Here is a 14749-nt window from a genome sequence, read left to right as displayed (position 1 = left end):
AATTGTGGCTCACGGGCCTAGTTGCTCCGCGGCATGTGGGATCTTCCCAGACCAGGGCTCGAACCTGTGTCCTCTGCATTGGCAGGCAGAATCTCAACCAATGCGCCACCAGGGAAGTCCTACCACTTATTTTTAAACATTGGGAGCAAATGATTCTTAAATTTATATTATCTCCATCCCTGATATCTCCTTTGAGCTACAGATTACTATATCAAGTCAACTTCTTATTATTTCCATCTAGAATCTAAGAGGCATTTTATTTTATTTACTTATTTTTTGTGTGTGTGTGTGTGGTATGCGGGCCTCCCTCTGTTGTGGCCTCTCCCGTTGCGGAGCACAGGCTCCGGACGCGCAGGCTCAGCGGCCATGGCTCACGGGCCCAGCCGCTCTGCAGCACGTGGGATCTTCCCGGACCGGGGCACGAACCCGTGTCCCCTGCATCGGCAGGCGGACTCTCAACCACTGCGCCACCAGGGAAGCCCTCTAAGAGGCATTTTAAACTTAACTTTTAGAAAATAGAACTTCCGGGGACTTCCCTGGTGGTGCAGTGGTTAAGAATCCGCCTGCCATTGCAGGGGACACGAGTTCGATCCCTGGTCTGGAAGGATCCCACATGCTGCAGAGCAACTAAGGCCATGTGCCACAACTACTGAGCCTGCACTCTAGGGCCCACGAGCCACAACTACTGAAGCCCACGTGCCTAGAGCCTGTGCTCCGCAACAAGGGAAGCCACCGCAATGAGAAGCCCGTGTACCGCCCCCACTTAACCGCAATTAGAGAAAGCCCATGCACAGCAACGAAGACCCAATGCAGCCAAAAATTTAAAAATTTTAAAAATTAAAAAAAAACAACTAAGAAAGCTTTAAAAAAAAAAAAAAAGAGAACTTCCATTTTTCCCTCATCAAATCCACTCTTTGGCCTTCATCTCTATCATGGTTTCAGGACAAAAACTTAGAAGTAATTCTTGACTCTTCTTTTCCCTTCACATTTCAGTATCAAATCCAGAAGGAAGTTCTGTTAAATACATCTTTAAAATATATCCTAAATATAAGCATTTTCCACCATGTTCATTGTATCACCCTAATGCCCTAAGTCCCAGCCACCAGCAATGACCACCGGACCATGGCATTAGCCTTTTAACTTGTCTTTCTGATTCTACTCTTGCTCTCAATAATCTCTTCTTCACAGAGTGATTTAAAAAAAAAAAAAGTCCTAAGAATTGAAAAACTGCTATTCAGAATAGAAGTGGGATTCCAGAAACATAATTCAAATCCAATACACTACACAGGAACTAAATTCTTTACCTGCCCGAATACCAATTAATACAAGAACATTGATAGAACTGAAGATAGTCTTCTCACAATTTCAAGGCACTTAAATTCTCATGTGGCTACGTTTTAAATATAACCTACTTCTGTATATAACTCTATAGTTAGCTTATTGACAGAGCATGTAACATATTATGCAACAACCCTGCTTCCTATCACACTTAGAATAAAATCCATCTCTTGGCAAAATCATTCACATTCTGGGGCGTACCAACCTCCTAAACCTCGTCTCTCTCTCCACTTACCCACCACACTATGCTAGGCCATGCTACAGCCACAATGGCCTTTCCTCGAATATATCAAACTTACTCTGCCTCAGAGTCTCTGCACTTGCTGTTCCCTTTGCCTGGAGCACTCTCTTTCCAGAAAATCACACAGCCCGCTCTCATACTTCATTCAACTCTCAACTCAATACCTCCTTAGAGAAGTCTTTTCTAACTAATACCTCTAAAACAGTCTCCTAGCCTCACTGCCCATCACTCCCTATGTCAATACCCTGCTTTCTGCTGGGGTTTTTTTGTAGAATTTATCACAATCTAAAATTATGTATTTATTTGTATATTATCTGTCTTCACCACTAAAATATAACCTCCATAAGAACCTCATTTTGGTCTGCTGTTCACCGCTGCAGTCCCAGCACCTAGATCCATGCCTCACACATAATCTGTGCTCATTTAATAAGTATTTTATAAGTGAATAAATAATAACTTCATAATATTCTAAAAACTAAAAAAAAAGATACTTGGAATAGAAATAAGACTCCAGAAATATATTCAAGTCTAATAAACTGCATTGGACCCAAATTCATCACCTGCCTTGCTATCTATTAATGCAAGACCTTCACTGGAACCAAAAAGATTCTCTTATAATTTCTAGGTGCTTAAACTTTCATGTGCCTATATTTTAAATATAATTTACATTTATTGTATATACGTCTATTATTATATAGTTAGCTCATTCAAAACCAGTGTTTCAACTTCTGTGCAACTAATCTGCTAGAAATGAAAATCATACTCAGTACCAATGTGAAACAAAAAGTATAAAAGTAGACATTATAACACAACATTGTATCAACTATACCTCAATTAAAAAATAAATTTAAAAAAAGTAGACATTAAAGAACTGTAGGGGGAGATCAACTGCCAGTATGACAATATGAGGAGCTCTAATGACCTGCTCCCCAGTAAAACTGTTAAAAATAATTTTAAAAAAATAACCATAGCCTCTGGAAATGGTCCTTCGAGCAAACAACAAATGATGAAACAGCTATTTCATATTCATGAAAAGTCAGTAAGAAAAGCTAGAGGCTATGGTATTTGAACCAAAACCTCTCCCCCTCCTTCCTCTCTTCCAGATCAGCAGGGGTGGCTCCACTCCAGGATGCTGCAGCAGAGAACACAGGGCTCCCTCCTTCCCCAGTTCCCAGCCAGAGGGCTTTCTTTGTGTAGGAGCAGGACTTCAGCATTTCTCATCTTCTCCCAGCTGCCTGTTGCTAAGGAGGCTGTCATGGGCAAGCGTGGTACAGAGGTAGAAGCCCCTTTCTTGCACCCAGCTTCCACTCATGGAATGAAGGCTCTACCTTGGGCATGGTGTGCTGAAAATATTGGGGCCCCAAAAGCCCTTCTCCTGGCTCATGAAGCAGTGGTTCCATGCCAGGAGAGTCAAGCCAAGAGACCTCAGGCTACTGTCCCGATCTCAACCAGAGGGCCCTGCTCCTAAGAGAGGATGTCACTCAGAGAGAAGTCTGCCATAGTCCTCACCCCCAACTCCAGAGCCCTCAGTCAGAGATTTTGTCTGCAGACAGAAGAACGCCGTAAAAAAGATTATCTCCCAATCTCTTCCCAAAGGAACTTATTTCATTTGCAACAGTGAAGTTAATTAAACTTAAGACCCTCTCATAAATAGTGGAGGTTACAGTAAAGAGAATTGGGAGGATTTGTGGATCTGAGGATACAGCCTAGACCACAGGCTGGCCAGGTGAGAACCAGCGGAACAAGACAGGTGGGGGAGCCCTTCTGGGGTCAGAACAAACATCAAACTATAACCACAGAAGGGAATTCCCTGCCAGTCCAGTGGTTAGGACTCTGTGGTCTCACTGCTGAGGGCCCAGGTTCAATCCTGGTCAGGGAACTAACCCTGCAAGCCTGCAGCAGCGGCCAAAAAAACCCCAAAACTATTCCATTTTAGGAGCCACAATTTGATTGGATTAGTCTGTCAAGGAATGTACGTCTTGGGGCACTGTTTTAAGCAACAGAGCAATCAGCCAGCAATCAGCAGGTTTAATAACTGGATGTGGTCAGAAAAAGTGTGGAGGAGAGCCCTACCAGTACCACTGTCATTCCAGGGTGACGATGGGCAGACCCAAAGCTGCACCTCCCTGAGGGGCAACAAGAGAGACTTAACACTATGTGCTGGGATAGGGGGGAAGGATAAAATAATGTAGTCAGTCACTAAACATATAAATAAGCAAATAACACTAACAAGCCCTGGAAGGGAGGACCAGTACCCAGAATTGCTATAATATATTATCGAAAATGTCCAGTTTCCAACAACAAAAAAATATAAGACATGCAAAGAAACAAGAAAGTGTGACCCATACATGTAAAAAAAAAGTAGACAACAGAAACTGACTGTAAGAATGACTACATTCTTCTCCTGTTGGAAATAACAGAAGATTTCAAAGTAGGCATTATAAATATGTTCAAAGAAATAAAGGAAAGCTTTCCCTACTTAAAAAAGTAAGGAAAGTATAATTACAATGCCATATCAAATAGAGAATATCACTAAAGAGAAATTTTTAAAAAGAACCAAATGGAAATTCTGGGTATGAAAAATACAGTAACTGAAATAGAAGTACAGGATGTACAAAGAGACTCAGACTGCAAAAAAGACCCTTGATGCTAAAGCGGTAATGTGTGTTCTTATTAAGACCACTCTAAATCTGCGTCTAATGTACATGTTTTTAAAAGCCACAACTCTCAATAATAAAATTAATTAACACCATCTATAAAGTAATCATAAAATCTATATGATACTTCTTGGATGACATCCATTCTGATACATAATTAGCATTTCTTTAAAAAGTGTGATACTATAAATAATAAGTTAATTCTCAAATATTTAATAATAATATGAAAAATCTTACTGGTCTGACGTCACCACAGGAATTGGTAAATTGTCGAGCCAAGCCAAAATCAAGCATGTAACATTTCCTACATGTACTAGGAAAGCGACCCATGGCAAAGTTTGACTAGAAAAATAAAGAAGGAAAATATACATATTATTATTATACTTAGTCCTTATACCTTATCCTTCCTCTATTTTAATTCTTCTATTTAAACTCTATATAATACACATGTCCCAAATATACTATTCTAGTCAATGATGTTTACTGGATATTAATACATAATTTTGCTCTGGGTTCTATTAATGCCTAGGATCAGGTGAACTTTGAGCAACAAAAAATTTATGTGACTATAAATTTACATAAAACACAACACTGACTTAACTGGAATCAGTACTCTAAGTTCCTTGAAATTCTAGTCTAAGTCACAAATGATTTAGTCACTACTTACTTTTTAAAATGGGAGGAACTAGGAGTGAGCAAAATAGAATACATAGTTCAGAAATTGAAATGAATTTCCTATAAGCATCATGAACCTGAATTTCACTACATGTAAAAATTAAAATACAATTCAAGGACACATTTCAAAACAGACTTAAGGAAAATACACTCTGCATTCTTCCCTTAATAAAAATAAATGTAACATTAAATGACCACAAACTTGCAAAGATAGGTATATAAGGGAATTTATTTTTTTTTTTTAAAGTCAAATTGTTATAGAATTGTTAGCTTTTATTTTAAAATACTGTTTTATTTTAAAATACTGTTCTACTTAGGGAGCTTTCTAATCAAAATGGAAACTCTTCAATCACCATGGTTCTCAAATAATGACGTTTAACTTGACATAAAAATAAAAGCAGGAGAAATCTACGTTACATTAAGTCTGACTCAACTATGTTAATTTTAGTTGGCCTTTTCATGTAAACTGTTTAATTTTAGAAATCATGTAGCAAAAGATGGAAATAATTTTCAACTGCAACAACATATGATAAATTTATAGTAAATACAGCATATCAGAAATGGGTCATTTCCCCTTGTAATACAAAAACCAAGAAAGAGGGCTTCCCTGGTGGCGCAGTGGTTGAGAAGCCGCCTGCCAATGCAGGGGACACAGGTTCGTGCCCCGGTCTGGGAAGATCCCACATGCCGCAGAGCGGCTGGGCCCGTGAGCCATGGCCACTAACCCTGTGTGTCCGGAGCCTGTGCCCGCAACGGAAGAGGCCACAACAGTGAGAGGCCCATGTACCACACACACAAAAAAAAAACCAAGAAAGAGAAAATAAAGACATATTTCACAGTTACAGAAATGACAATTTCTAAGAAAAAACAGAATAGAAAAAAATACTATATATTGGCACTGTAGCACTCAGGAGAAAAAGCAAGCTCTTTCATAATTGATGGTTTCTTATAAGTATAATTTGTCACTTGAGAAATAGTTCAAAGAACACAATGCCAACATCTAAAAGTAACATATGTATATATTTTTAACCAATATCAGGAAAAAGAAATCCAAAGAGTAACTATTAATTTAGGTGTAAGGCTAAGTAATTGACAATGTTAACACATATAATAATAATAGTGAAGCAGTAATAATTTTTAATTTGGCTGCTGAGCAACATTTTCATTGTATGAGAAAAGCTCTTTATTATAAGTTATAGTTTGTAATTATCATTTTTTTAAAATTAAAAGGCAAGTTACATGTACTTTAAGTTTACATCTTTGCCACAGAAATTAAAATACTACCTTGTATTTAATATAGAAAGCTACATTTGTAATTTACTGTGTCCCATCATAAGATTAAGAGTACCAAGCAAACTCATTCTGTGATCTGGAGGAAAAGGCCCCCTACCGGTTTGATGTCTCGGTGCAAGAATCCCACAGAATGGATGCTCTCAATAGACTCCAGAATCTGTCTACCCAAACGAAGAGTAGTGCTAATGGTGAATGTGCCCCGGGACTGGCTACGGCGTAGATCCGCCAGATTCCGACCCTGTGGAAACCAAATAAACACTTTCAAGTACTGTACTAAACGTATAAGAGAAGAGTAGAGAATTGCTCATTTACCATCAAAAAATGTTTTGACTGAAATAGCAAGAATTTTACCCGAATCATGAGCCTCTCACTCAAGAGAAGAGATTCTCTTAAGATAATGCATGAACATTTCAGAGAAATTTAAGAATAAACAAAGTTTTTTTAAACATATTATGTTTTAACTTTTTTTTCTGAACGAAGGATTCTTTAAATTCTATAGAACTTCACAATTTTCTGAAGTTTCACACACATTATTTCATATAATGCCATAATAACCCTTTAAAAAAATCTCCTATCCCTATACTGCCCCTACCCCCTCTCCACTCTCCCCACTGGTAACCACTAGTTTGTTCTCTATATCTGTGAGTCTGCTTCTTTTTTGTTTTATTCACTAGTTTATTGTATTTTTTAGATTCCACATATAAGTGATATCATACAATATTTGTCTTTGTCTATTCTACGTCTATAATATGTTTCTGAGTCGTCATGTTTCCCTTTGTCACTGATGTTATAACAAAATATAGTCTTGATTACTTAAAAAAGATACATACACAGGGCAGTAATTCCTATTATTGCCTAACATATTCCTATACAAACTACTTAACTTTTCTGTGTCACAGTTTCCTTATAAAATGGGGCCATAATACCTACCTTACACTGTTTTGTAAGGATTAAACAAGATCCATGTAGTGTTTAGAATACTGTCTGGCACACACTAGGTACTCAATAAATGCTAATTACTGTTATTATAAATAAAAATGATATGAAACAAACACTCTATTACTTATAGCAGTAGATAAAAGCAATGAATTTATCTAGCCTGTGCCAGATGTATTACATTCATGACTGTATTTAGTCCTTAGCACCCTAAATAGAAGTTGTTATTCCTGTTTTACAGATGAGGAAACTGAGGCTCAGAGACTTTAAATAATGCTGACCTGTTAAGGTAAAACTGTTCTTCAAATCTAAGTCTGTTTGACTGGAAAGGGTTCTTTTTCCACTGCACAGTGCTGCTCTACCCAGAAGATTCCTTATTGCATAGGTAACAAACAAGCAATCTGATGAGAAGAGCAGGCTAGGATGCTGCAGAGTTCCACCTCCCAAAGAAGGGAAACTGGCTCCTATATCACAAGGGGATTTAAACATCCTAATCTCTATATACCCCAAATTTTATAGTGTATGTTTGGGATTAATACCACTAATACCACTACCTCAACTAAAGACAGTTAATTCACTTCTGAAAAAGTAATAAATTCTTAAGTGACTTAAATACCATTTAAAATAAAATATTAAATAGTAATCAAGTAATACAAGAATTGAAAAATTACAGAAAAGTCAGGAGCCTTTAATACTTCATATCCTCTTTAAAAATGCAGTTTTCCCACAGCATTAATTGGTGGTTAACTTTTTTTATTATTTTTTTAATATTAGTGGAATTTATTTTATTGTTCTCTACATCCTCAGCAAATGTAAAATGACTGATAATCTAGGGCAATGAGTTTTATAATCCCATGAGAGTACCTAATAACTTTTATTAGCATTTCAATAATTTTTTTCTTCAAAAATCAGTATTTTGACTGCCAAATATATACCTAAGGTAATACTGGAACTTTATTTGTAAACAAATTCTGCCATCATAAAAGTTTTTGAAAGGAAATCAACTAAAGTGTATTTATGATATTAGTAATGCTTTTTAAATTTTAAATCTTTTAAAACATAAATCTAAGGTATCAATTAACAAAATCGGAGAAGATAAAAACAAAGCTGGCAAGGGTATGGGGAAAAGAATTATTAACATGGTACATACATGCAGGTTGATCCACCAAATTATACTTCTGGGTATATATTAAAGGTGATTATTATTTGTTATAGATAAAAACTGAAAACAATCTATACATCCATCAATAAATGAAATGGTTAAATAAATTATGGTTGAGTCATCTTACTGACTGTTATGCAGCCACTAAAAAAAGAATGAACTCTCATATACCTATCCATCACCCAGAATTAACAATTATCAATTAATGGGCAATCTTGTTTCATCTGTTATCCACTCCTCCCCTCCCCATATGCAACACACATCTCCCTTCCTACACACATATACTGGATTATTCTCATGTAAATTCTAACCATGTCATTTCATCTACATATATTAGGCAAAGAGATGAAAATATACAATCAAAGAAGTTACATGCCAGCAATTCTATCGCCACAAATTTGAACTGGAAATATCAGTATGAGCTATGACATATTTTTTCTTTAAAAAAAAAAAATCCTGAACCTATCCACTTGAAAAGAATTTAAAACAATGACCAAACCAATTGCAGCAGGCACCCATAGCATCTAGACTGTCATCTCTAAATACCATTTCTCATTAAGAGGAATCAGAAAGTAAGGATGCTATCAAAGTTCCCTATTGAGGAACCAACTCAATATTCTGAAAACTTTTAAATAAAAGAATCAAACATTAGTCCTTCCCTTCTGTGTGAAATGTACCTTAGGATAACCTAATAGTTGGTGGAGTGCTTTTTAAAGAATTCCAGCTAATAAAGAAGAAATTATAAAATTACAACAGTACATTTGCAACCCCACTGAAGTAATGAATCTAGGCAGTGGTTACTAATGGGTTGATAAAACCTAAAAGAAAAACCACTGGGAACTTTAAAATGGATGGAGAGGCTGATGGCCCCGAAACCTCACTGATCAATCTTAACACAACTAAAAGAGAGACAACCAGACACTGCCTACTGATGTGATATAAATAGGAAGCATACAACCCACCTCTGAAGTATTCTAGCCAAATAAAACATAACTGGAATCTGATCTAATTTCAAGTTTATAGAAAATACAGGGGACAGAAGAACATGTTAAATATCACCACATGGAGACAATCAGCAAAATCCAGAATATGGAAACTTCCGCATGACAAATGACTCTGTTTTTATCAATGACAACACAAACAACAAAAAGAAAACTGTAAGAAAAAAACATGAGAGGGGACCTAAAGATTAAAAGAGGCTTAAGAGATATGTATGCACAAAATACAATGTGTGAACCTTGTCTGGAACCAGATTCAAGTAAAAGAAATATAAAAGACATAAGGGAGAGAAACAATCAAGAAAATCTAAAGACTGACTTGATAACTGATGTTATTAAGATACTATTGTGCATTATGGTTAACAGTGGGAAAAAAAGAATCCTTGACTCTTAGAAATATATATTGATATACTTACAGATAAAATATGCCTTGGATTTTCTTTGAAATCATCTGGGGAAGGAGAGGAAAGGAAGACTACACCTCAGATAAGATTGGCCATATATTGATGATTACTGAAGCTGGGTGGTGAGTACATGGATATTCATTATACTATTTGCTCTACTTTTGTTTGTTTAATTTTTTCCATAATAATAAAAAGTTTAAAAATATATAGCAGTCGTGATGTTAGGCAATCTAGATCTATATCTGTACTGGTTACAGGATTCAAAACATTTTTACCCCTTCCTAGGTGATATGCTTATCACAAAATATCACCCTTTGGCTATACTAAGAATGATCATGTGTAAAGCCTCAATAGTGACAGGATATCAAATGAGACCTGGCCAAGGTCTTGCTAGTAGAAATGAGAAAAGAAACATGTGTGACTGCTTGAACCCTATTAGATTTCAGACCCATTTTAATGGTAAATAGGTAGAATTTCTACAAGAGAAACAGGATTATTCCTTAAAATTTTTAACGGCAGATATTATATAATTGAGTTGCCAGGAGAAAAAGACTGAAGTTAACTTCAGAACAATGAGGGTTTTTAGAAAAAATTAGAAATGTCAGTGAGAAGCTGGGTCTGAGCATATAAATTTTATTAAAATATATGTGGGAAATCCCAGCAGTCATCTTCAATATGTCAAATAAGAGAAAGAACCCTCGAACAGTTATACCAGCTTTAGTCTTGCCTCAAATCAAGTCAACCATAACTGTAGGGATGGGAGGTTAACGGTGGGTTAATTTTCTCATGACAGGAAAAAATACAGCATGCAAGTCAAATCGAAAGTTTCTTGGATGGGTCCATAGGCACTTGCCAAAGGTCACAAAAGCCATCGTTATCTGATATACACCAGTCTCCTTAGTTCTCCCAGACTAGGAGCCTTCCCATTTCCAGAAAGTGAGATTAAGGTAAGTGCAAATAAAATAAAACCGAGTATATGCTAGGACTGAGAGAGAGACTGCAGACTAGAAAGGACTGTCCATGTTCTCTAGTCAGTAGTAGCCTAAAGACAAAAATAGTTTTATTGTGCCAAGAATATTGGCCTCAGGCTTCCATCAAGTCCTAACACCCATCAAGTTAGTCAGTCTCAGGCAAACCACAAACCTCCTTAAGCTTAAGTCTCTTCATTTACAAAATGCGGATAAAACCTGTCCTATCCTCTTCAGGGGATATGATAAGGATCAAATAAGATGCATGATAAATCCAGAAGAAAACTATAAAATAGCATACAAAAAGTTATATTATTATTGGTCAGAGTGAAAGACAGTAAAGACAGAATGGTCCATACTAATGACCTAAAAAGATACAGGGATAGCTACTTCAAGAAACAAAACTATGCTGGCTCAAGAGTAGTGAATCACATGATTCAAAGACTTTAAGGCTATAGTCTGCAAGGAGATTAATATCTATAGATCTAAATCAAATGCTGAAGGATAGCTGAGGGAAAAAAGAAGAGGAAGAATTTAGGCCAGGATCTATGTCTCTGAAATCACTACTATGTAGCTAAGTTGAAAAAAAATAATAAAAGAACCAAATGCCTAAAATAAACTTTGCTAAAGATGAAGGGAAACCCTGAGAACCCTAAACTAGGCAGCAAAGTGAACCATGGCCTTTAATTTATTTTATTTTTTTATTATTTATTTTGGCTGTGTTGGGTCTTTGTGGCTGCAAGTGGGCTTTCTCAAGTCGGAGCAAGCGCAGGCTATTCTTCATTGTGGTGCGCAGGCTTTCTCATTGTGGTGGCTTCTCTTGTTGCGGAGCATGGGCTCTATGGCGCACAGGCTTCAGTAGTTGCAGCACGCAGGCTCAGTAGTTGTGGCACACGGGCTTAGTTGCTCTGCAGCATGTGGGATCTTCCCGGACCAGGGATTGAACCCGTGTTCCCTGCATTGGCAGACTGATTCTTAACCACTGCACTACCAGGGAAGTCCCTGAACTATGGCTTTTACACACTGATGGTGACTACAGGTTCAGAGCTCTGTGTGTTTGTGTGTGTGTATGTGTGTGTTCATTCAGGGGCAGAGGCAGTGTCAGACAGAATGGGATGATTTCCCTCTTCTCCTTGCTGTAGTCATTACTTCAATGCTCCCTTTCTGAATTTCTTGCATCTGCTACCCAACCCAACTCCACTTTCCATCTAAAGGATAGGGGAACAGAGCTATGTTAATGATAAAGAGAAAGAGGAATGGCATTTCTCCATTATCTCACCTTATTCTTAAATTTTCAAGCAGTCAAGGTTGATACGTGTGAAAATGGAAAACTAGAGCCCTTAAGGTAGTGAAAGGTGGAGAAGGAAGGGACAGGGACAAGACAAAACTCATATTATATCCAGCAATCCATGTGCGGATCAAAAACTTTGCAATGATGATAATCAATGAAGATATGCATCAACTAAGTAGTTGACAGAGACAACCCTTCCATCTTTGGAAAAATCTGTTATCAGGTCTGTTTAAAGTTCCATCTGCATAGTATAAAACATTCTGAGATGATACCAAGAATGTTGTTAATTTTATTCATATCTACTATAATTAGGTATTTTGATCAAAACTGGATAATTTTAAGATACATTTTCAAAGTAACCTACCTGCAACTGCATGACCACGTAGTTGAATCGATCATTCCTCCCACAGCCAATAAATCTACAAACATGGTCTTTCCCTGGATAAAAGAAAGAAAGAAAGAAGACAGTAGAAAAGGTTATACTACAGTTTCTCTTCTTAAAAATTAATAATTTGTTTTTCTGTATAGTATTTTATGATTGAATGTAAAGGGCCTATGTTAAGAACCTTAAGGACAGGAGATTAGTATTATTCAAATTGTCTACCGATCTCCCTCCATATCCTATACTGCTCTCTTTGTGTAGTCAAATAAATGTTTACTAAATGAATAAATAAATAAATAAATGAGGGAACAAATGAATGATATTTAGGAAGGAAAGAATTAAGAGGTCATTTCAGATCAACTTGCCCAGACATGATACATCTGAAAGCACAGAAAAGCAATAAATAAGAACTATGTTAGGAATATAAACCCTGAATTTTAGATATGGTCTGCCATTCACCATTACAGACTCAGTGAGTCCCTTCATCTTTCTGGGCCTTATTGATTTGGATTTGCTCAGTGGTTTTCAACCTGAGTTCCACATGTGAAATCCAAGGAGCTGCTAATGGCTAGAATGCAGAGGGAAGCAGAGATGGAACAGACAGAGGCTAGGGTCCTGCCCCTGATTCAGCAAAAGCAAACAAAGGTGCTAAAAGAGGATCAGGACTGGTGGATTCCAGGGCCAGAAGAGGGAATCAGGCTGGAGAACAGTGAATGAAGGGAGGGAGAACAGAATGAGATGATGCTGGAGAAACAGGCAGGCACCAAATCCACAAGGGTCTTGGACTCCACGATAAGGAATCTGAACCATATGTATAAGTCAATATTTTCCAACCCTGGCTGCTTATCAAAATCATCTGGGAAACTTTTTGAAAACTCCTAAACTTTATACCGATTCAGAATCTGTGGCAGAAGATACAGGATATGAGCTTTCAAAAGTTCTCTAAATGACCCAAAATCAGACAGGCCATGGATGATTTTGAAACATCCAGGTATTCGGAAACTACTGCTGTGTAGTGAGAAGCATCTAAAAGATAAACACTTAAAACACTCCATTTTAGAACATCACTATGGTAGCAATGAGGAAGATCGACTACAGAGAGGTCAAATATGGAGGCAGAATGGTCACTCTGCTGACAGTTACAATATCTCAAGAGAGAGAATAAGGGTTTGAACCTTTTTTTTAATCTTATGTATTATAGATAGATTAAAAAATAGGATAAATCTGAGAGATACTAAAGATATAGTTTTTGACTAGAAATTGGCACAAGTAAAAGTTGTACCAAAATAAGAGAATATAGTAGGTTGCATAGATTTTAAGGGATGTCAGAATGTTGAGTTTGGGGCTTCCCTGGTGGTGCAGTGGTTGAGAGTCCGCCTGCCGATGCAGGGGACATGGGTTCGTGCCCTGGTCCGGGAAGATCCCACATGCCGCGGAGCGGCTGGGCCTGTGAGCCATGGCCGCTGAGCCTGCGCATCCAGAGCCTGTGCTCCGCAATGGGAGAGGCCACAACAGTGAGAGGCCCGTGTACCAAAAAAAAAAAAAAAAAAGAATGTTGAGTTTGAGGACAACCAGTTGAATTCAGTAGACAATTGTAATTTCAAGCCTGGTGCTGAGACAAAAAGCTGAACTCCAGAAATACATTGGGGAAGGATTGGTTCATGGAAGGCAGATGGAACTACAAACATAAATGGAAGATTTCCAAGTTGAAAGAATAAATAATGAGAAGAAAAGAAACTGAAGAACAGAATTCCAGAAAATGAACCATTTAAAGCATGAGCAGAAATAAAAGAGCCCATGAAGGAAACAGAGTAACAGCCTGAGAGCAAACTATGAGAAATGGATACAGATCACAGAATCCAAAGAAGAGCATTTTAAGGTAGAAGTGGCCAGTGACATATACTATAGAAAGGCTGAGAAGTGCTCATTAATATAAAAAATTAGTAAGTCACTAGTGAGTAGAAAGGGCAGAATCTAGTCTATAATGGGTTAAAGAGTAAATGGAACATGAGACAATGAGGGCAATCTTTGTGAATAAGCTTGCCTAAAAAGATAGGAAGTCACAGACCAAGAGCTAGAATGACAAATTTTGATAGACTGTTAAGAAATACATCCCAACAATCAAAAAGAATTAGTCCACTGACTGATTTAAAATATAAATACAGATGATCGAGGCAAGATGGCAGAAGAGTAAGACACGGAGATCACCTTCCTCCTCACAGATACATCAGAAATACAGCTACACGTGGAACTTCTACTACAGAACACCCACCGAACGCTGGCAGAAGACCTCAGACCTCCCAAAAGGCAAGAAACTCCCCACGTACCTGGGTAGGGCAAAAGAAAAAAGAATAAACATAGACAAAAGAATAGGGACGGGACCTGCACCAGTGGGAGGGAGCCG

At 37.4% G+C, this 14749-nt stretch overlaps 1 protein-coding gene across 7 annotated transcripts in view; it reads right to left on the bottom strand.

Moving 5' to 3' along the window:
* Nucleotides 1–14749, bottom strand: part of TTBK2 (tau tubulin kinase 2) — a 156633-nt gene that overhangs the window by 62513 nt on the left and 79371 nt on the right. For all 7 annotated transcript variants that reach the window (XM_055088289.1, XM_055088286.1, XM_055088288.1 and 4 more), the window contains 3 exons: nt 12328–12401; nt 6302–6442; nt 4474–4578 (listed from right to left, as the gene is read on the bottom strand). In XM_055088289.1, the coding sequence (XP_054944264.1) occupies nt 4474–4578; nt 6302–6442; nt 12328–12401 (320 nt within the window). The remainder of the gene's footprint in view (nt 1–4473; nt 4579–6301; nt 6443–12327; nt 12402–14749) is intronic.

The sequence above is a fragment of the Physeter macrocephalus genome, chromosome 11, assembly GCF_002837175.3.
Source record: "Physeter macrocephalus isolate SW-GA chromosome 11, ASM283717v5, whole genome shotgun sequence".
NCBI classification, from domain to species: domain Eukaryota; kingdom Metazoa; phylum Chordata; class Mammalia; order Artiodactyla; family Physeteridae; genus Physeter; species Physeter macrocephalus.
The sequence above is the reverse complement of the archived record's forward strand: the minus strand, read 5'-3'. Positions and strand labels throughout refer to the sequence as shown.